The sequence below is a fragment of the Hylobates moloch genome, unplaced genomic scaffold (assembly GCF_009828535.3).
Source record: "Hylobates moloch isolate HMO894 unplaced genomic scaffold, HMol_V3 SCAFFOLD_19, whole genome shotgun sequence".
NCBI lineage: Eukaryota > Metazoa > Chordata > Mammalia > Primates > Hylobatidae > Hylobates > Hylobates moloch.
The window spans coordinates 48,077,430-48,098,489 of record NW_026652294.1 but is presented as its reverse complement, the minus strand read 5'-3'; the positions used below and the strand labels follow the sequence as shown (position 1 = coordinate 48,098,489).

General features: G+C 48.0%; 1 protein-coding gene across 5 annotated transcripts in view; it reads right to left on the bottom strand.

The window, feature by feature from the left end:
- Nucleotides 1-21,060, bottom strand: part of ERN1 (endoplasmic reticulum to nucleus signaling 1) — a 91,434-nt gene that overhangs the window by 5,333 nt on the left and 65,041 nt on the right. For 4 of the 5 annotated variants that reach the window (XM_032138656.2, XM_058431554.1, XM_058431555.1 and 1 more), the window contains 13 exons: nt 20,805-20,883; nt 19,582-19,747; nt 16,074-16,192; nt 13,421-13,612; nt 11,281-11,563; nt 10,345-10,435; nt 9,856-10,045; nt 8,884-8,983; nt 8,389-8,588; nt 4,662-4,809; nt 3,466-3,593; nt 905-1,028; nt 405-472 (listed from right to left, as the gene is read on the bottom strand). In XM_032138656.2, coding sequence (XP_031994547.1) covers nt 405-472; nt 905-1,028; nt 3,466-3,593; nt 4,662-4,809; nt 8,389-8,588; nt 8,884-8,983; nt 9,856-10,045; nt 10,345-10,435; nt 11,281-11,563; nt 13,421-13,612; nt 16,074-16,192; nt 19,582-19,747; nt 20,805-20,883 — 1,888 coding nt within the window. The remainder of the gene's footprint in view (nt 1-404; nt 473-904; nt 1,029-3,465; nt 3,594-4,661; nt 4,810-8,388; nt 8,589-8,883; nt 8,984-9,855; nt 10,046-10,344; nt 10,436-11,280; nt 11,564-13,420; nt 13,613-16,073; nt 16,193-19,581; nt 19,748-20,804; nt 20,884-21,060) is intronic. The other variant, XM_058431553.1, reaches the window with a different exon arrangement.

Below are 21,060 nucleotides of genomic sequence, written 5' to 3'. Positions count from 1 at the left end.
TCAGGACCTGGAGACACTCCTGGCCACCTCAGGAGAAGTCGCCTGAGATTGGAGTGTCCGTCCCAGCGGGGTCCCCACATTCGAGGCATGTTTATACATGTTTATATACAGTGGCTGCATCAGACAGGGAGAGGGCCCCACAAAAGTCAGCAACCAGAGACCATGAGGGACACGGGCCGCAGAGCACTGCTTCCCAGAGCTTCACCTGCACCTACGTCCCTGAAGGGAATATCAGCGTAAGAGAAGCAACAGCCTGCAGTTTGTCAAGTCCAGCTGAAGCCGCCTAGCTCCTGAGAGATGAGAATGCCAGTACGGATAAAAGATTTATAAAGAATGGATGAAAGGAGGAAGGTGTCCATGTCACGGCCACTGGGTCTCCTCCCCAGTATTCACAAACCGCTTACCTTATTTCTCATGGCTCGGAGGAGATCTCTGACAGAACCACCTTTATAGGTCCTGAATTTACGCAGGTCTAGAAAAACATTGAGGGAAGCAATGGGTAATCAAATTTAAAACTAATAAATTTTGAATGAAAACAATTCATGGGGTCCTGGGGATTAGGGAGTTGGACTGAAAGGTGAGGTCACTCCACACCCAGTCATGGGAGCAGATCCTCCCATCCAACCCAAGGGTGGTGTCCCCCTGAACCCCACCTGGTGATCGTACCCAGATCGGAAATGACCACCTAGAGCACGACACCATCACTCACCTGTCACTCTAGGGAACAAAAATGAAACACACATCAGTGTAACCAGACCACAGAGGACACACCCAAGAAAGTCTCAAACCCGACAGGTGGGATCTGGGCCCTGAACAGCCTGGAGCGGCCATTTCCACGTTTACTTTTTGGAAAGGCGGCAGTGGCTTTTGCAATGTGCCCTCTCACATGCTGCAGCATGATCACCTGTCTGGAGGGGGACGGTGATGTTCTCCCGCCAGTCCATCTTCACCACAGCTCTCCCGCCTCTCTCTAACTGCTTCACGATCGGGCCATCCAGGGATTCCTTTTCTATTCTGTCACTCACGTCCTGTGAGAGAAACAAGGGCAGCAGATGATGGTCGGTGCTGGAGACGCTGAGAGCAGTGCGATTGGGACTCTGAGTAACAGATGGTCACTGGCACATGAGCCATGAAGGGATGACGGCCCCTAGGCCCAGACTGCAGCCTGCCCCAGAGCTGGGCAGCAGGCACCCTGCCCCCTCTGCCTCCCTCATCCGTGACTTTCCCTGTGAGCTGCTCTGTTCCTCACGAAGGACAGGCCCACACAGAGCTTCTCCATGTCAGAGAGGCGTCACAGAGTACACCTGCATATAGACCACGAACGCACACCCTGAATTTCACATGTGCACACACATGCCATGTGTACGGAGCCTCAAGTGCAATCTATATCCAATGAACCAAAACCAAAAAGAAAAGGAAAGCTCAGATTTGATGTGTATCCCGTGTTTTGTCTACTCACTGAAACAGGGTATGCTCAAGCCCATAACTGGTGGAGGGTCGCCACTCTTCCCTCCAACAGTGGAAAAGACCGGTGAAGCTGGGCCTTCTTCTCAAAGAGGAACCTTGGTGGCAAGAGTATGGGCTCCAGGGGCTCCTGTGGGGATTCAAACCTTGCTCTGCGTTTGACTTTGGTAATAAGGAGAGGGTCAGGAAGCACCCAAGTATGGGCCTCTTGAAGTCCCACCAGTAAGACAGGTCGACAGCTGAGGACACAGGGAGGGGTGAGCCCTGTCTACATCAATGTTAAGTAGCCTTAGGAGACCCTTTTCTCAGAGCAGCCTCTTCTATGATGAAGATGAAGCCAGACTGGCTGAACCCCTAATTTACAATTGTCAGAGAAAAGCTGTGGAGAGGTTAGATTGTCGACTTGGGTACACTGGGAACACATGTGTCAGAGCTGCAAAGCTGTTACGGCTAAATGACCTGGGTGGAAGCCAGGTGTGTTCGAGAGACATATGACCTGGAGATACTAAGCATTTAAATCCTGTCCCTTAGTGGGTGAAGGTCCCTTTGTGTGGGTTTTATTCCTGTTCTATATTTTGTGACCAAAATGACCTGGTTAGTTTTCACAAGTCCCTGGAAGACATACGGACTTGAGAATTTTCACATTATGTCCATGGACACAGTGACCAATCCTTATGCTACAACATGGAAGACAGCATCGAACTCTCCCCAACCCGATCCATCTGAATGGTTACTAAGCCCCCACCCTGGGCCAGGCAGCGTCCTCCCTAGGAGGCAGGGACACAGTAGTGAATGCAGCAGTCAAGCGCTCCTGTCCTCGAGGAGCTTACATTCTGGGGGCTTCCCTCTGGCCAAGGCCCCAGTCAGACCCCAGGAGAGCATGATGGTCACTTCTCAGTATGGTGCCCACCAAGCTGCACTCTGCCCGGACCCATGGGGAAAAGCACTGCCCCACAAGCCTGCTCTTCGGAGCCACGTGCTGGGCAGGAGGCATTCAGGTGAGTTATGTTCAATTCATACGTGGAAGACTTTGAAAAACACATTACCTCTTCAAAAGTCACCTGACATTGTCACAAAGCTTTAAAACAGTCAAATCACCAAAGGAGTTCTAACTTTGCAGAACCTATTTTAAGCAAAATGAGATCTGGGCAAAGACTGTGTAAAAGATGATAGAAACAAATACAATATAAGAAAGCACTGAAATTTATGACACTTGGGCTGGGCCTGGTGGCTCATGCCTGTAATCCCAGCACTCTGGGAGGCTGAAGCGGGCAGATCACCTGAAGTCCGGCGTTCAAGACCAGCCTGGCCAACATGGTGAAACCCCATCTCTACTAAAAATACAAAAAAAGTTAGCTAGGCATGGTGGTGCATATCTGTAATCCCAGCCACTCAGGAAGCTGAGGCAGGAGAATCACTTGAACCCGGGAGGCAGAGGTTGCAGTGAGCCAAGATTGCACCACTGTACTCCAGCCTGGGTAACGGAGTGAAATGCTGTCTCGAAAAATAAATAAATATATAAATAAACTTATGACACTTGAATGAAATTATATGATGCCGGAGATTTGCTTTGAAATAACCTGGGGTGGGGACAGGGTGAAGGTTAATATTTATTGAACCTGATGGATGAATAAAGGAGTGCTCGTTATAGCGTTTAAACATTTATGTATTATATATTTGGAAATTCCATAATATAAGGCTTAACCATTATGGCACATCCATATGATAGAATACTATGGTCATTGGAATTTTAGAACTTTAACATGAAAGATACTTAGAATATCATGTAGAGTTAAAAAAAAAAGCAGGTTCTGAAACTGTATATACAGTTAGAGCCCAATTATACTTTCATATTTGAAGAAAACATTAAAACATCAGCAATGATTATCTTTCAGTTTTAGGGTAATGGGCAATTTGTTTTATTCTTTGTCCTTTTCTGTATTTTCAAAATCTGAAAAGCATTAAATGAAGACTCTAGATAAAGAGAACAGACGTCTCTACCTGGAAGAACTGGAGCTGCTTCTCTAGGCTCCAGAAGAATGGGTGTTTGAGCACGTGCTTCGCTGAGGGGCGTTTCTGAGGATCCATTGCAATCATCTTCTCTATCAATTCACGTGCAATGACGTCTTCTATAAAGGAGGAAAATAAGCAACTCACGACTATCAGTCCAAAGCCACAGCGAAATACCAAAAACTTTAAAAAGCTGCATACCCTCTCATTTATGATTCTATTTACAGGAATTTATTTCAATAAAATAATTAGGAAGACACAAAACCTCAGCCAATGAGGTGATTCCTCACTGCACGGTCTGTGAAGGGAGTGACTGTAAATATCCAGTATCAGATGCCCAAGTGGATATACTACGGTGCCTCCCTATGCTGGGCCATGAGCTGTTAAAGTGCGGCTGTGGCTAAATATGGATTGACGTGGAGAGAGATTCAAGGTGATGTTGACAAACGTGCATGCTGCAAAACAGTATGCAGGATTTAACCGTATTTTTATAAAATATCCATACACGTCTAGATAAATGACTGGAATAACATACATGCAAAGCTATCAACAGCCATCATTCATCCCTGTATAATGGGAATATATGGGCCTTTATGCTAATCTGTGTTTTCTATAATAAGGAAAATTAAGCATAAACAAAACAATAATTTAGTTGTAATTTTTTCAAAAGGCAGCACTGGAGTGTCATGGGCCAATCACCACCCAGGAAAACCTGAAGTCTGGAAGAAAGACTTGTTGCACCCATACCAGGAGACCAGGAGGGTGAGGATAAAGCTTGTCTGTCCCCAGCCCAGCACGGACTGCACCTGCTGACCACTGGCCCTCCCAAGAGAGAAGACAATTTGTCTTCCCAAATGCCAGTACAGGAAGGGACCTCAGATTATTTAACCCCCATGTCACCAGGTAGAAAAAGAAGGTCTCCAAAGGGGGCTTTGCCTAGGTCACACAAGCAGTTGGTGACCTGGAGGAACCTTGGAGCGTCTCAGCTTTAGAAGGTGGCACCCCAGGGATAACCCTACCAACCCTCTACCAGATTTGGCACAAGTCTGTAGGTTCCTAAGGCCTGTGGGGTGAGCAGCTGGGGCACCAGGGCCTCTGTGAGTGCAGAGGCGGCACCAGCCCAGCTCTGTGGGGCCACCTGAGGCAGCTGAGGAGCTGCTCCCAACCCCAACCCCTGGACTGCTCACCGTGCTTCTCTGGGTGCAAGCAGTCGAGGCTGCAGGCACCCAGGAGGATGTTGGCCTGCCGCTGCAGGGACTTGCCAAAAGGGTGGCTGCCCTCAGAGATCACGTAGTAAAAGACGCAGCCTGCAGAAAATATGTCCACCGTGTAGGTCTGAAAAGAGACATGAGGCGTGAGAGGTCTGGGAGCAGAGTTTTCATCCTCACTCACAGCCAGGGAGGGAGGAGCATTGCTGCTGCTTCTGCCACCTAGAAGGTGTCTTGGGAGAATCAGCTGACATACGTGGCTGCACAGAGCAGCGAGGGCTAACCTGCAGCACTGCACAGGTGTCAGAGGTCACAGTGGAGAACCTGGGCTTGGAGCCACCTGAAGCCCCTGGTTCCCTCTCATGTGAGATGAGGACGCTGACAGCATGCTCCTCATGGGGTTGTTATCAAGAGGGATGCATTAATATGCAAAAATGGTTGCTTGCAACAGTGCTTGGCCCATCAAAAGCCCTCCTGGCTGTTATATACTCCTTACCCCCAACATGAAAGTGCTCACAGGCAGGGTCTCTGTGCCATTGCTTTCCTGCTGTACCCGCAGGGCCCAGAATGGTGCCTGCACACAGTAGGTCTCAAAATTGCTAATAAGTGAATAAAACAGCTTATGATTCAAAAACAGCCCCAGAAAGAAGCTATCTGACAAGTTACCAAGGAGGTCATTTTTGATGTTAATCTGAGAAAGCCTCTCACTTATCCCATGAAACCATTCTGTGTCTATAGACGAGCTTCCTTTGAGGGAAACGTACGTTTGTGTTTTTTAGCTCATGCTACCTGGGGTGTAACACCAGGGTGGTTCCTGAGCACAGCTGGGGTCCCTGTCAGTAGGTCCTACCTCTGAGATTCTCCACCAGGTGAAGTGAGGGTCTAGTGAGAGGAAGCAGGGGCTCATCGCCTCCCATGCTAGAGAAGACACACCTTGAACAACACAGCACTCTCATTCAGCCTCACAACAACCTTGTCAGGCGAGCAGAGCAAATGCTTTCATCCCCAGATAAGAACATGGACAGAAAGGTTGCATGACAAGCTGAGGGTCACTGCTGGATGTGACAAACCAGGATGAGACTCAGGTCTTCCAATCCCCAAACCTATCATGCTTTATTCCACCTCACCAGATTTTCCCTTAGGAAGGTGCTGGATTCGGGACAGGAGGAACATGGCCACCACAGCTGGAGCTCGCCCTTGACTCCCAGAGCTCTCCGGGTCTTCCATGCCCCCCACACTCTCTGCAGCCTGCTGTCCCCAGTACAGTCAACACTAAGGTGAAGAGGCATCTTTCCTATCTGCCTGGCCCCAATTATGTTCTTTCCCAAATTTATTATTGTCACTTGTCCTTGTAATTTGGATATTCCATAAGCTGTTAAACATGAGTGCCACGAAGTCTGAGGTAAGCTGAATCTTTAGAAAGACTCAACAAAGGAGAGGGAATGGTTACAAGAGCTGTTGCAGCATTTGGTGTCATGGATTCAACTGTAAGGGACTGGGTCATGAAGCGTTAACAACCAGGCTTCTGCTCTCAAATCGCTTAGGAAGTGTTTGGAGTATCCAAGCCTCCATGCAGAAGTCACGGAAGTGGTACAGAAGTGTGCTTAATGCAAGGGGGAAAATGAGGACTCCAGTCAGTCAGACCGAAATCTGAAAAGACCTTAGCCTACAGCACAATATTTGTATGACGTTAAGGGCTAATATTACTTGCTTTAAGTTAAAATTAAGTGTTATGGTGTGTGTGCGTTTTTATGATCCTTCGCTGTAACTGACTTCTTTGATGATCTGACCAGCTGCTGGTCCCCAGTGAGCTGGATAAGAGGGGACCATATCTAATCCACTCAAGATGGCTGACCCATCCAGGTCTCCATTGGGGAGTGTCCAAGGTGAGCCTCGGCGACTTGTGCTAGAATAAGGTGCTTAAATGTGAGTGCACTCCTAGCAAATGGATGCAGAATCCAGCTTGAAGGGGTTCCAGGTTAGCCAAATTTGGAACAATTTGTGTATCAAAAGAAGTAAATAACAAAAAAGGACTAAAATGGATTATAACATTAGTTTCAAAATCCTTGAGCCCATAGTGATTAAGAAAAAAAAAAGAGAGAGAAGAAAGTGAAAAGAAAGCTCTGCTTTACAGAAAAATGTCAGCTAATAATGTAGAAGAATTTCTACTCAACTGAGTACTTCAGGCAAGGGTGATCAACAGATGCTAAACCACTGGGTGAGTGACTGTCAGTAAACAGGATATTCATGTTGAGCTGAAGTATCACCCCAAATACTAACAACAGAGGAGGAAATGAACCCTTATGGTAGAGAGATCAGCTGTAGCATCACTAAGAGGAGGTGATAATAATCTTACAGATACAATCTGCCATCACATGCTTTCTGATGTAGAGACCTGTGATCTATTCGTGCCAAAAACATTTAACTTGAACCTAATCAAGCCTCTACACCTAACTTCTGGTTTCCAGGAAATACGAGGAATACAGAGAAATGTTCAACGCTGTCATGAGGAAACAAGCAAACCAATCAGAAAGGGGCATCCTATAACCCACTGCCTGGACTCTTCAAAATGGAACTTCAACATGGAACAAAATATAGGTGGAAAGATTTGTAAATTCCAAGAGACAGAATCAAATGTAACGCAAGACACCTGATTCCATCCTGGTATACAAAACCTAGTAGGTATCAAAACCCAGTAGGTAGCAAAATACCAACTCTATAAAAGACATTTGGGGACTAATTGGGGAAATTTGAATATGGATTGAATATGAGATGATGGATGGAAACAGTATTAATTGTTGAGGTGGGATAATGGTATCGTGGTTGGAAACACAATGTATTCCTGAGGAGACACGTGCTGAGGTCTTCAGGGGTGAAGGGTCAGGATGCCTGCTACTTATATTCAAATGGTTCAGTAATAGGTAAAGATAAAGCAAATGTGGCAAAAGTATTAACAAATGTTGAATCTAGGTGGAGATACACAGGTATTCATGTTAACATTCTTTCAGCCAGATGCTGTGGCTCATGTCTATAATCCCAGCACTTTGGGAGGCTAAGCCTGAGCCCAGGAGTTCAAGACCAGCCTGGGCAAAATAGCGAGATCCCACCTCTAAAAAATTTTTTTCTTTCAATTTTCTCTTTGTCTAAAAATTATCAAAATAAGTTGAGAAAACAAAAACAAAATTTTAAAAATAATGAAAACTTGAAGTTTGCTCATGCTAAGCAAGTCCTGACTTCTCAGTTTACCAAAATTAAAAAGGGGTTAAAAAGTGATTGATTTAGCTGGGTGTGGCAGCAGGTACCTGTAATCCCAGCTACTCAGGAGGCTGAAGCAGGAGAATCGCTTGAACCCGGGAGGTGGAGGTTGCAGTGAGCTGAGATCATGACATGACACTACACTCCAGCCTGGGTGACAGTAAGACTCTGTCTCAAAAAAAAAAAAAAAAAAAAAAAAAAACCAACCAAACAAAAAAAAACAAGTGATTGGAAGAATAGGGGAAAAAAATAGATAACTGCCCACATTTGCCCCTTTAATCAGCTGAACATGAGATGACATAGAAAGTTCACACAGAAGCTCTTGGTGAAAGGAATGCCATTCTCCAGCTACACGGGCACCAGCCCCCAAACCTCGAATTTCAAGGTTCTACTCCTGAAGATGCAATGGGCTGGTTCTGTAGATTTCAAAGGGCCACAGCCTATTACTCACAGGGTTCTCCTTACAGTCTTCGCTCAGCATCTCCGGAGCGATCCAGCCTTCTGTGCCAGGCACCCCAGATCGGCGGCTGAAACTGTGTCTGCCCACTGCCAGCTTCTTGCAGAGGCCAAAGTCGGAGATCATGGCCTTGATCTTGCCGTGTGCATTGGGCATGGATATGAGAATGTTGTGCGGCTTTAGGTCTCGGTGAACTAACAGAGAACTTCAGATTAGTCCAGTGCTTACCAGGAGCAACCCCAGGTCTCCTCCTCCAATGGGGAGTGTGTCCTTGTCAGACTCCCAATATGCCTGCTGCCACCTCCAAAGGTTCTGATTTTCAACTATGACGGATTCCTCCTCAAATTCTTACACCACTCATCTTTGCTACTGGTGATGTAGCCAAGAGCTTGAACAGAAGCAAGGCCCACCCGAGCTACTGGTTAGCCCCACCTGGGCCACTCATTACCCCCACCCGGGCCGCTGGCCTGGTAAAGTGCAGCCTCTCACCGATGTTGAGGGAGTGGAGGTGGGCCAGGCCCGAGGTGGTCTGCTGCAGCAAGGTGATGGGCTCCAGGCCCAGATGCGCAAAGTCCTTCTGCTCCACATACTGCAAAACACATGACAGCAAGGTCATGGCACACAGTCCTCAGGACTTGGCTCCTCGGCTCATTTTCTCATTTTAAGAAAGAAATGGGAAGTTTTACTGACAACATTCTGTCTAAATCCGTATTTCCAACAAGGAGCAAACCTCCAAATCTACTAATTTACAATGAGAAAGATAAGAAGGCAAGAAACTCAAGTTCATTGCCTCATATAAGTAAACCTACAAAGGAATCCAAATGATACTGATATGGTTTCAAGGTGAGCCTGGAAAATGAGCAAAAGGAGTCTGCTGGATGATCTTAAAGCCTGGAGTTACCAACCGGCATCCTCCAAGCCCACACCAGCCATGACTGAAGATGGGAAGAACAACTGTCCAGGTTTCCTGGAGGCAAAGAGGGAGAGACATGCCAACTGCAAGCAGACTGCCCAGGCATGCTGGGGGGACCACCCTGTTACAACTAGAGGGATAAAAATGCTCCACATTTTGACTGTGTATGTGGTTAAATGGGTATAGACATTTGTCAAAATTCATCAAGATGTATATTTAAAATGAGTAAAATTCACTGTAACTTTTTTTTTTTAATTTGATGGGGTCTCACTCTGTTGTCCAGGCTGGAGTGCAGTGGCACAATCACTGCTTACTGCAGCCTCGATCTCCCAGGCTCAAGCAATCTTCCCACCTCAGCCTCCCAAGTAGCTGGGGCTTCAGGAGCACATCGCTAGGCCTGGCTAAGTTTTGGTTTCTTTGTAGAGATGGGGTTTCACCATGTTGTCCAGGCTGGTCTCAAACTCCTGAGCTCATGTGATCTGCTCACCTTGGTCTCCCAAAGTGCTATGACTTTAATAAAGTTAACAAAATAAAAAAAATAAATCCACCTCTTGCAGGGTGGCTGCACACAGCTCGATGGCAATGTACTGGAATTGCCGGTCCTTCTCCGTGCAGAAGTAGCGGATCACATTCGGGTGCTCATCCGATTCTCGCAACAGCTGGACCTCACGGTCTGCGAAGCTAAAACACTCGGGAAGGATCCTCTTCACGGCCACGTCGCGGTTGTCAAACATGCCCCTGCGGGATGAGGAGCGGGAGTTGTGTCTGGTAAGCACAAGTCAGGCTGTGTAAACGAAGTGAGAACCTAGGTCCACAGCATTCACCTACTGCCTCCCAGCCTAGAGGGCCCCAACTGACTGCCTGGTGGCCCCGGAATCATCGCTTGTCTCAGTGTGCAAGCTCCCTGGAGGTGGGACTCCACGCGCCTAGGTCACTGCTTTGACCCTGCTGTGCTCTGAGCCTGGCACCAGGCTCGCAAACTGACAGGCACTTAAGACACCAGGTGGTGAGGGCAGGGGGCTGGCTAATCCACTCACCGGTACACAATTGTGCCCTCAGCTCCGTGGCCCAGGACATCCTTGGGACAGAAGGAAATTTTCCCAACTATCACCATGCTGGTTTCCTCATCTGGGACAAAATAGGAAAAAGAGAGATTGTTTCAAACAGATATCACCTAAAGAAACTTGAGGTTAACAGTGACAAGCTTCCTGACCTCAGATGAAAAGATGGGATTTAAGAGGCACTGCACCCCAGACTGCTGCTCAGCAAGAGCCTGCCGGGCCCGCTCCCCATGTACATCCAGGGCTGCTTCTTCCCCCGCCCCTGCATTCTGTTTCTGCTTTTACGTTATTGTGCGACTGCATATCTTAAAACCTTCTGGAAGGCAGGGATTCTCCATAGCGTTTCATACACTTATACATATTCATTGTGATATAGTTAGAATGGTTTAATAGTTAACAACCACCACAAAGGCCACTGTAAAGATCTGCACTGAAACATTCAGGTGGTGGCAGTGGACGCGTAAAACGAGGAGACTGCCTGGGACAGAGGACTCTGAGTTCCCTGCACCAGCTCTGTGCCAATTCCCTCAGAATTGGGGCTCTGACAACTGGCTTGAGCCAAATTCCACAGAAGAAAGCAGATCAACCGTGACACTTTCACACTTGGCCACCGGCTAGCCCTGGGAACTCTCTTCAGCCCAATGGGCAGCTCACCCCTAGTCAGCCACAACACCCAGCCCTTGTGGAGAAAGACAGGAGGATGGCCAGGGTGGTCCCCAGAAGGCCCTCTGAGAGGGAGATGCCAAGGGATGGGGCGGAAGCCTTCCCACAGAGACCCCCAGAGTGGAAGTTAGAGGAGAACACAGTGAGCCCCTGAGAATGGCACTTTACAATCTTATGGAGACTCGTTGGACTTCTCAGGAGGTGCCCAAATAAAACATAAAATAGCACCAAGATGGCAACTGGCTTTACCTCCATCGTCTTGTTCCAGGGAGGGGCTGCTGCCAGCCTTGGAGGCAGAGCTGCCGGAGCAGAGCGAGTGGTTGGAGGCCCTGGGGGACGTGCTGGGGCTGCTAGTGCCCGAGCTCTCTGAGTATGGGCCGGACGTATCCAGGAGCTCGCCGTCCTGAGCCGTGTCTCCAGGTGGGTGAAAGGGCAGCTGCTGCTGCTGCTGCTGCTGCTGCTGCAGGAGCTGGATCTTCTCTAGTTCCTTCTGGAACTGCTGGTGCTGGAGCTGCTGCTGCTGATGCATGCTCTGGGAAGAGAAACCCACATCCAGACAAGGGCAGCTGTTCCCACAGGGAAACAAGTAGCTGGGAAGGGACAGGTCCCAGTGGCGGAGGGAGCATGTGTACTTTATGTGACCCCACAGGGCACAAAGAGACCAGTGAGAAGGCACCTGGAGGCAGAATTGCTTTGATGACTGGAGGTCTTTCCGCTGACTAGTTAGATCCTTGCTCGTACAGCCCACTCCCCAACCCTGGGAGGGGCTGGATGGCCACCAGGGGAGGGACTGTGCCCTAGGTTGAGGGCTGTGCCAGTTTCATTCAGTTCTAAAATTCTGTGATTTTCATGGAAGTCTGAGAGTTGTTGCAAAGGTGAAACCAAACAGGAAGCACAGGTAGCATTGGCTGAGCCAGTGGTGGGTGAGAGCAAGCCCCAGGTTCGCCACCCACCACGTCTGTGTGTTGGCTAGAGGCTAGCGCACAGACGCTCAGTAGTCCAGAGGGCAGGTGAGGAAGCTCTAGTATTCTAGGTATGCAGAGTACATCTGCACACCCACAGCCAGGAGGTGGCAGTGGGGCTGACACATGGTGAGCCTGGCTGAGGTCCTGCTTCCCCCTTTCATCCCACTGCCTTCCCCGAGGCCACATGCCTCTCAAATACTCTGAAGGATTCATTCTGTCATTATCTGAAGTAGCAGCGATCTGTGATCATCCCTACCCATGTGCAGGAGGTGGACTGAAGGGACTTCTGTGAGCCACCAACCCACCAGGGAGTCGTCTCTTCTTCCCTCCACCACGGGGTGGAGTCCTGGAAATGCCGTCTACTAGCTGGGTACCCGTGGGGAAAGTTACTTAGCTTCTCAGGGTCTACTTGCTTCTTTTGTGGACAAGGGATCAATAATAATGACCTCACAGGACTGAGTGAGGTGAAAAGTGAAACCATCAGGTGCAGACGTGCCAGTGGGGAGTGCCGTAAAGAGTCTGTCATTCTCATTCCTGGGCGGGTCATTAGCTTCCTGAGCTCTCAGGTAACAGCATCTCGATGCTCTGAGCAACCTGCTGAAGGACCACCCGCCTCACATATTTCACCCCACCCACGACCTGCTCTGCTACAGAACTTGCTCATTTCCAACTAGGAAGTAAAGGGATGGCTACACTGCCTTTTTCACACAAGCTGATCTCATAGGCAGCTTCTTTTTTCTTTTTTTGGTTCTTCTCCCCAGCAGAAGTTCTAATGGCAGTTTTTAAGGGAGGAAAGGTCTTCATCTATTATCCTTATTCTTTAAAAATACAGATAACTATTCAAAATCATCTCTCAAAATCATCTTTTGAGCAAGGCTTATAAATCAGCTCTTAGTTGAAAAACACTAAGATTTAGGAACAAAATTGTCCTTTTCTGGGAGGCTAGTGTCTCTTTAATTGTTTTTGAAGATAAACAAACACTGACTTTTTTTTTTTTTTTTTTTTTTTTGAGATGGAATCTTGCTCTGTTGCCCAGGCTGGAGTGCAGTGGAGCAATCTCGGCTCACTATAAGCTCCGCCTCACGGGTTCACGCCATTGTCCTGCCTCAGCCTCCCGGGTAGCTGGGACTACAGGTGCCTACCACCACGCTGGGCTAATTTTTCGTATTTTTAGTAGAGACAGGGTTTCGCCGTGTTAGCCAGGATGGTCTCGACCTCCTGACCTCGTGATCCACCTGCCTCGGCCTCCCAAAGTGCTGGGATTACAGGCGTGAGCCACCGAGCCCGCCCGGCCAACAAACACTGACTTTTAAATGGGGAAAGAAATGTGCTGGCTGTTCTTGTCTGGATCTCACTGACATGAGGCGACAGGCAGAGAAGCCCCAGAAATAGGTGGATGGCAAAGGGGAAGTGTGGAGCTTTACCAGGGGATAGGTGATGATGAAGGCCACCCAGCCAATCAGCAGGAAGGTGCTCAGGATGATGGTAGCCATGTCCTTGAGCATGGAGTCCACGGGGGCCTCGGGCCGGGCAGGGGCATGGGCGGGCTTCTCCTCCACATCCCGAGACACGGTGGTAGGTGCGTTTTCTGAAGTCTGGTCAACCAGGTTGATAACCTTGCGTGGGAGAGAGTTGTGACATCACTGCAAAATTTCTAGCCAGATATAGATGAGGCCAGCAATCAAGAGAAGCAATCACTGTTTACAAGGATATGACTGTACTGCAGGGTGTTGTATTTGTTTTAAGCTCACCAAAGATCATGTAGCCAGATAATTGTTGCCTCTTTCAAAGCAATTACTTTGAAAGGCCATGCATCTTTGCAGTGAGGTTATCATTATTCAAAATTAGTTTTTGAGCAATACTTTTGGCAGGTGTCTTCAGACCCTACGTATTTTTTTCAAAAATCCTCAAAAAGGCAAACACTTCCTCCTTTGATGGTAGGTTCAGTATCCAGGAAAACATTGAAGTCATCTGTAACACAGTCTGGTGAAAAATTGGTATTTGATTTAATAACACCATTTCACGTTAAAAGGAAATATGCACGTATACAGAGGCACATGGCTAGAAAGTAATAAAGCAGTTTTCTTGTGTTGCCTGTAAACTGTCAGTGCAATCCCAAAAATATAATTTATTCCAGTAGTCCACTATTTCTTCAAAGTTTTTAAGAAGCATCAGAAGCGTTTGTTAAAGAAAATTTAGAAGCCCAAAATTAAATCAGATAAAAATGGAGCTTCCCTAGAGTTCCTCAGATCTCTAAGACTTCGTGGAACATGCATTTAGAAAAATGCATTGATTCATTTTCAAATATCTAGTATTCTAGTTATGCCCTTATCATTTGCCCAACAAAACGAACACAGCCTCCCTGGCACATGCTGAATTTCCCATATGCTAAACTCCCCACATGCTCACACCATTTCACCCCTCCCCTCAGATGGCTGCCTAGAATGTTCTTCTCTCCCCTTCCAGGTGCACCCCTCTTGTTCGTGCCACTCCCACAGTGCCTCCCACATTTTTGGGGGTTTGTGGCCTGCAGACTGTATAGGAGGGATGTGGGCATGTGGCCAGGGACATCTGTATGTCTCATCACCATACAGATGCACCTGAGAGTATTTTAATACATACTTTTTCAAAGACCGTTATCCAAGACTAGATGGTTAAATATAAAGATTTGACATGTGGCTGCCTCTGGGTGTTAAATTAAGGGCACTGTCTTATTTTCTTCTGTATGTGTTTATTTTCTAAGTGTTCAATAATGAATATGCAGGATTTTAATAAGATTATAGGACAATGCTGTTTAAGATTGCTGTTTTAGGAATCAATGTATTTCTCCAACCTGGCTACTTCCGTAGATGATGGTAAACAGATACTGTGCCCTGGAATCTTGAAAGTCTACAATTTCCTTTGTCTCTGAATAAAATCTAAATCTCTCAAATGAGTTTGTTGTGCTTTTGGTCTCCGCATCAGTCAGCCATTCTCTTCTTCTGACCCTGCTCAGGTAGCCCAGGTGCGTCTCTGTCCCTGGGCCCCCCATGGCAGGGCTGCAGAAGCTGCCAAGCCTGAATAGCTCACTAAAGCCTCAGACGTCCCCTCTTCCCCTTCCCTGGCCATGTTGGGTTCCCTCCTGCAGAGCTACCCTTCCACCTCCTCCACCAGCTCTGTGCCCCAGAAGGCTGACCTGTATGGGCCAAAGCAATGGCCTCCCCAACCCCCTGGGGTTTCTGATTGGGTAAAGCTAACAGGGGGCACCAGCAGATGAGAGAGAGGTTGGAGAAAGAGGCTGACTTCTGTGGGGCTGCTGAATTCCTCAACTGATGCTTTCAGCTCCCGGTCTGGAGTCCTTTCTACTCCCTCTCCTCTGGCTTTAGGCCAAGGTGTGCTAGGAGAGCCCCTGGAACTCTGTGCAAATAGTCCCAGACCACTCTCTGTCTGCTTCATAAAACTTCAGGTCTCATCATTTCTTCAACAATTTTTTCTTTTTTTTTTTAGCAATAGGGTCTTGCTATGTTGCCCAGGCTGGTCTCAAACTTCTGGGCTCAAGTGATCCTCCTGCCTTGGCCTCCCAAAGCACTGGGATTACAGGTGTGAGCCACCCAACCCAGCCTTCAACAACTCTTAACTCCTCCACAGGGCTTGTTTCAGGCCCTGTAACATGGTTCCTTTTTACCCATGCGAGCCCATTTCCTACTGCTCCCTGCTTAGTAGCCTCGGGTCTGGCCAGGCCTTTCTCCCCACAGCCTGGGAGCTGGGTACAACAGCATTCTTCCCACTCCAGGCCTTTGCCCTTGCTGTTCCATTCCCTCCTGTGCCCTCTTGCTCCCTCTACCTGGCCAAATCCTACCCATTCATCCAGGTCCAGGCCTAGCTTGGGCCTGCTGCCTTTCCTGCACCTTCCTTCACAAGTTGCTTCCTATTCCTCTCCACTAGCCCTTAACCATTTATGTTTTTTGCTTTAGATTCTGGTGCATTCCTCTTCCCTCCCAGACTAGGCTGCAAGCTCAGAAGGCAATGGCAAAGTCTAATGCCTCACCCTCCCAACACTAACATCAACAACCCCCGACTGGTCACTTCCTCACTCACTTTCTCAAAGCTCTTTTTCTCCGAATCAGCAGGAATCACATTTTCCCGATGTTTGGGTAGATTGTTGGGAAATCTCTCCAGCATCTTGGTAGATGCAGACAGTGGGGTTTCATGGTGTCCTATGACAGGAAACAAAACCTTTAGTGAGAACAGTTTCCTGAGCTGTGGTGGCACTCAACGCTAAACTTAGGCAACAGGTGCTACCCACTGAGGGGTCCACAACACAAATTCTCAGCAGGACTGCGAGTTAGAGAAAATGAGTGGCAGTTACCAGAAAATGCCATCAAAGCAGGACCTTTACTACCTGATGGCAGAATACAGTATTCCAAGTCTCCTACTGAGGAGCAAAGAAGTGTCCTTGTCATGACAGGGATCAGGACATTTGAGAGGCACCAGATGCAAGGCTCGTGGGGCTGCGTGGGCCCAATCCACAGGTGAAGTATTATGAGGCTTCATTAAAAGTTCAAGGAGTTCTCCTTTCAATGCTTTTTCCTGTAACGTCACTCTTCTATGGCTGCCGAATTCCCATCTTGGTATTTAAATTGCTCAGGTGGAGTTCTAGTCCTACTATTATCTAAATGTGAGCTTCCATCGGGGAAAGTGGTATATTACTTGCGAGAAAGCAGTAGAACACACCTGCTAGATGGATGGGGCCATAGCTCGCTCCACGTTCATTTGCTCCACACAACTATCGCATGGCTACTGAGTGAGCATTCATTATGCATTTATTGAGCATCTATTGTGTGCAAATTGCTGTAAGAGATACAAAGCTGACTAGAATAGGGAACTGGGATTTGATAGGGCTTGATAATCCATTCAGCTCTAAAAATGAGTCCACACACTGCCCCAAAGAGCCAGGTCACTTTTTCAGATTAGGATGCCAGCAGCCTGGCTGACTTTCCTTTCTGTTCTCTGGCTGTGAGCAGATCTCACTCTCAGTCACGTCTCTTTCACCTTATATTTCCATTGTTCCCCTAAACCTATCAAAGATTTCATGACATACATGCCAAGATGACAACAAACAGGAACTAGTCTAAGCTGTGTACATTTCTTGATCTGGAAAATTCCTCTTTGATTCCCCATCTTTAGGTCAGTTCTCTATCTACAACATAATATCGTTCTTTAAGGGAAACCTACTTTTGTTTTGAGCCACCACTAGTTTCTCTTGTGTACCAAGGAGCTCTGAGACATGCTTTGCTTGGGAGCAGGATTTCTCCATGTGTGGTCTGCCCACTTCAGACCTCTGAATCAGACTTGCTGGTAGGGCCCAGGAATCTGAATGTGAGTATGTGCGGGTAACTCTGAGGCTCACTAACAAGAGACCTATGGTGTAAGAAAAGTGAGGTGTTCTTCCACACGCCACGCTGTGCAGCAGTGTCCTGCCCTTCCCACAACACGCACTCAGTGCTCAGGGTCCTACCTGTCTGGTAGGACACCTGCCAAGAGACTGCTATGGAAGGCATTAGCCTGAATCCCCCTAGTTCTCCTGTCAACCTTCTTGTAAACAGGCTTCTCCTGGAGCTGGGCCTTCATTCATATCACACTGCACACGCTGGACCAACCACTGTACAACCTTACTCATGAGACCACTAAACATTTTGTACAAATATTACCTGGTCTTCTTGATGTATTCATCTATCATTATCTCTTAGGTCCAGACTCCAGAGCAAAAAGCAGATGGCTAGGCCCTGCCCCAGACCTACTGAATCAGGCTCTCCTGGGCTTATATATGCCTAGTTAACTAAGCTCTGATGCCGAAAGCACCCAAGGTCAGGGCCGTGGCTCTGGGGCAACCCACAGACCATGCCTCTCAAGCTAATTGGATCCTTGTATTTTCAAGACTAATGACAACCTGGAATATCTTTAATGTTTTCCACAAAGAGAAAATGAAAGGACACATTTGGACATAGAAGGGCATATCCTTTTACTTATAGCCCTCGTCAACAGGAGACACTGCCGTAGTCTCAGTGACATATTTTAAGATGACGAGCTTTGGAGCTCCTCAAAAGAGGCTTTCGAATTGTGGGATCCTTACACTTAACAGACTCCTTATACTTTGCTGTTTTCGTAGTTTCCTTACTTGGACAACCTTTCCATCTTAAAGGGATCTCATTTTACAAGTTAACCATGAGGACTCCCTGCCCCCATATTTTCTGTATTCTCATATATACACATTTCCTTAATTCCACTTCTTAATCACTGGTGGGCAGTCTGGGAGCCCCTTAACTGGCACATAATGCTGAGCAGCCTTGTAATTGCAATGACCTCTGCTCATTAGCTATTTTTTTCTCACCATGGGCCTATTCATACGTGCTCCTCCAACTACTTCTGTTAATAAAAACGTATTATTATTTTGTCATCTCCTTTACTCGTTATTTGGTAAAAATAAAATAAAAATGGCTACAAGGAATCAGGATGAAAAAAGAAATGGACCTTGACAATCTATAAAGAAAACGATCAGGGCTCAAGGATACCTGGTTTCCCCCCGTAATACCTGGTCACACACATCCCCACCTACACCGCACTGCCTGGCAGATCCTGCTGTTTCCTAGTCCCCACATGCTCCCAGCTGCCCCACATCTCTTTTCCAGAGCCCCAGCCCTGACCTCTTTCTCCCCTAGTACCTGTCACCAGCAAGCACGACAGGAAGAGAACAGAGCGAAGAAACTGCATCGGCCCCTGGGTGCTCCAGCACCCGATTGACCTCCTGCCCTGCTCTGCCCCTGCTGGGCTGGGAGGTGGCAGAACAGTGGGGGGTGGGGCACAGGAAGGGCAGATGGGGTTCAAGAAAACTCCCTCCTGCTCTAATGACTTGGCACACTCGCCAGGAACACAGCTCTTCCCACCTCCGCCTTCGTTTGTCACACTCACTGCCTTTGGGTGTCATCTCAACTTCTTATCTCTCTTGGGACAGGGCCTCTATTCAACCCCCGGCCATTAGTGATTGCAGCAAAAACGAGAGAGAGAGGAAAAAGGGACCTTCCCACATACCTGGGACGATACTGCCCTAGAACCACGACCAGCCCCTGACTCTGCTGCTCTCAACCCATCCTGGGATTTAATCCCTCCTGGGTCTTCAGCCCTCACCTCTCCAACCCCTCACCCTCATGCCCACATGGACTTCAAGTTAATTCTTCTATAGAAACAGTCTCAGTTTTCTTAACCATAAAATGGAAATGACGAGGGTACCTACCTCACACAGGGTCGCTGTGAGGAATGAGGAAATGCATTCTAAAGGGCTTAATGTTGGATAATCACACAAGGTTTACATAATTTAGTACCTGAGTTTTGGAACATTAAACAGTTTTCAAAAACTGACTCAGAAACACAGATAGCTTGTCCACTTTCCTTGGGGGTAAAAATGTCCCAAGGTCTCAGGGGCCAGCCAGGAAAGGCTCTGAGCACAAGGCCTTCGGAGCTGAGTAGGGTGTAACTACCAGGGCCGGCGGTCGCCCACCAGGAGGCAGCACACTGTCACCTCAGGCTACTGTGCGAGACCCGCTCTTACCTATCAGAAGCCAGTAATTCCTCAAGTAGTTGAGCTTGCTCTTGCTTTTGAGTCCGGGGTCAAACTTGAGGTCCGTGCTGGGCGTGATCACACACTCCCCCTTGTCCCCAATGGTGACGCCATCAGTCTGGGGCCCTTCCAGCAAAGGAAGTGTGCTGCCGCGGGGCTGTGGAGAGGGTGCAGTGAGGGTCGGGAGCCCTGGAGGGAGAGCAGGTCCCACTGGCACACCGTCCCAGCCACTGTCCTGAAAGGTGAGCGATTTCTAGTGCAGGGCTAGTCTAGGACAGAGCAAGACACAAAGGTCCAACGTCTGGGCAAAGAAGCTCCTCCCTCAGGATGTGACAAGCAGCACTGATGTCTTTATGGACGTCTTTTTAGATTCTTATGTCTGGGTACCGGGGAACAAGAAGTGTGTGTATAGAACTCCAAGAAGCTATTATGAGAAGCAGACATAAGTGAAGGAGAACGAATGGATATCTCTGTTAGTCACAATTGATGCAACCAACAGGGCGGAATGAAGTCCAGCCACACGCCCGGTGCTGGCTCAGGTGCTGCTGGAACTACGACAGCGGCAGGGGCTGTCTACTCACAGGAGCAGCCGCCCAAATCACTGGGAAGACAAGAGAGCCAACCACACAGCCCAAGCATTGTAGGGATCAGGACAAACAGTTAGGATTATGATGCCTTGGACTTCCGGAGACAGAATGCTTGAGGCAGGCTGGTGAGGCCCAAGGAGGCTCGGCGAGATGGCAAAAGCATGCAAAGGGTTTGAGGAGGGAAAAGGAAGAAGAAAGGGCATTTGAAGTGTGAGGTGAGGAGAAGCCTGAACAAAGGCCCTAGGGAAAGATGAACAGGGAGCTTGTAGAAGTCAGGGAGATGGTGCACATGGTTGGGCCACACAACGCACACAGAGAAACTAACAGGGTGGCGGAAGGGCATCGTGGGACTGGATTAAGGAGGGCCATGAACACCAGCCTGGGGAGTTTAGATTTGACCACAAAAGCAAAAGGGAATAATCAGGGATTCCTTGGCTTTAAGAGGCTGTTTTGTCATGTATCTTTCTTTCAAAGTAGAACGTGGCATGTGCAGAAACTGTTTTTGAGAATTTAAGATTTGTGTTTTTCATTCTTAACCTGCAGGATGCTTGTGCATAGCAAAGTCACTCTTTGCTAAAATGGAACAGAAGTGGTTAGGCAGCTGCGAGCCCTCCATAGTGGACTTACCACGACAGCAACCCCCTCGTGTACCATTGAGGGAGAGGCATAGAGGCTGGTAGAGTATTTCCCAACATACAGAGTGGGTCTAGGAGAAAAACAGATATATGCATTCCAGCGTCATTTAATTTCCAGATCCCACAGAAGGGAGGAATCATAACCCCAAATACCACCCACAGGGATGATCACATTAACCCCCCAGACATGGAGGAAAGCAGTAGGGGTGTGAAGGTAGGGACACTGCCCTGGGAACAGGGCCACAGGA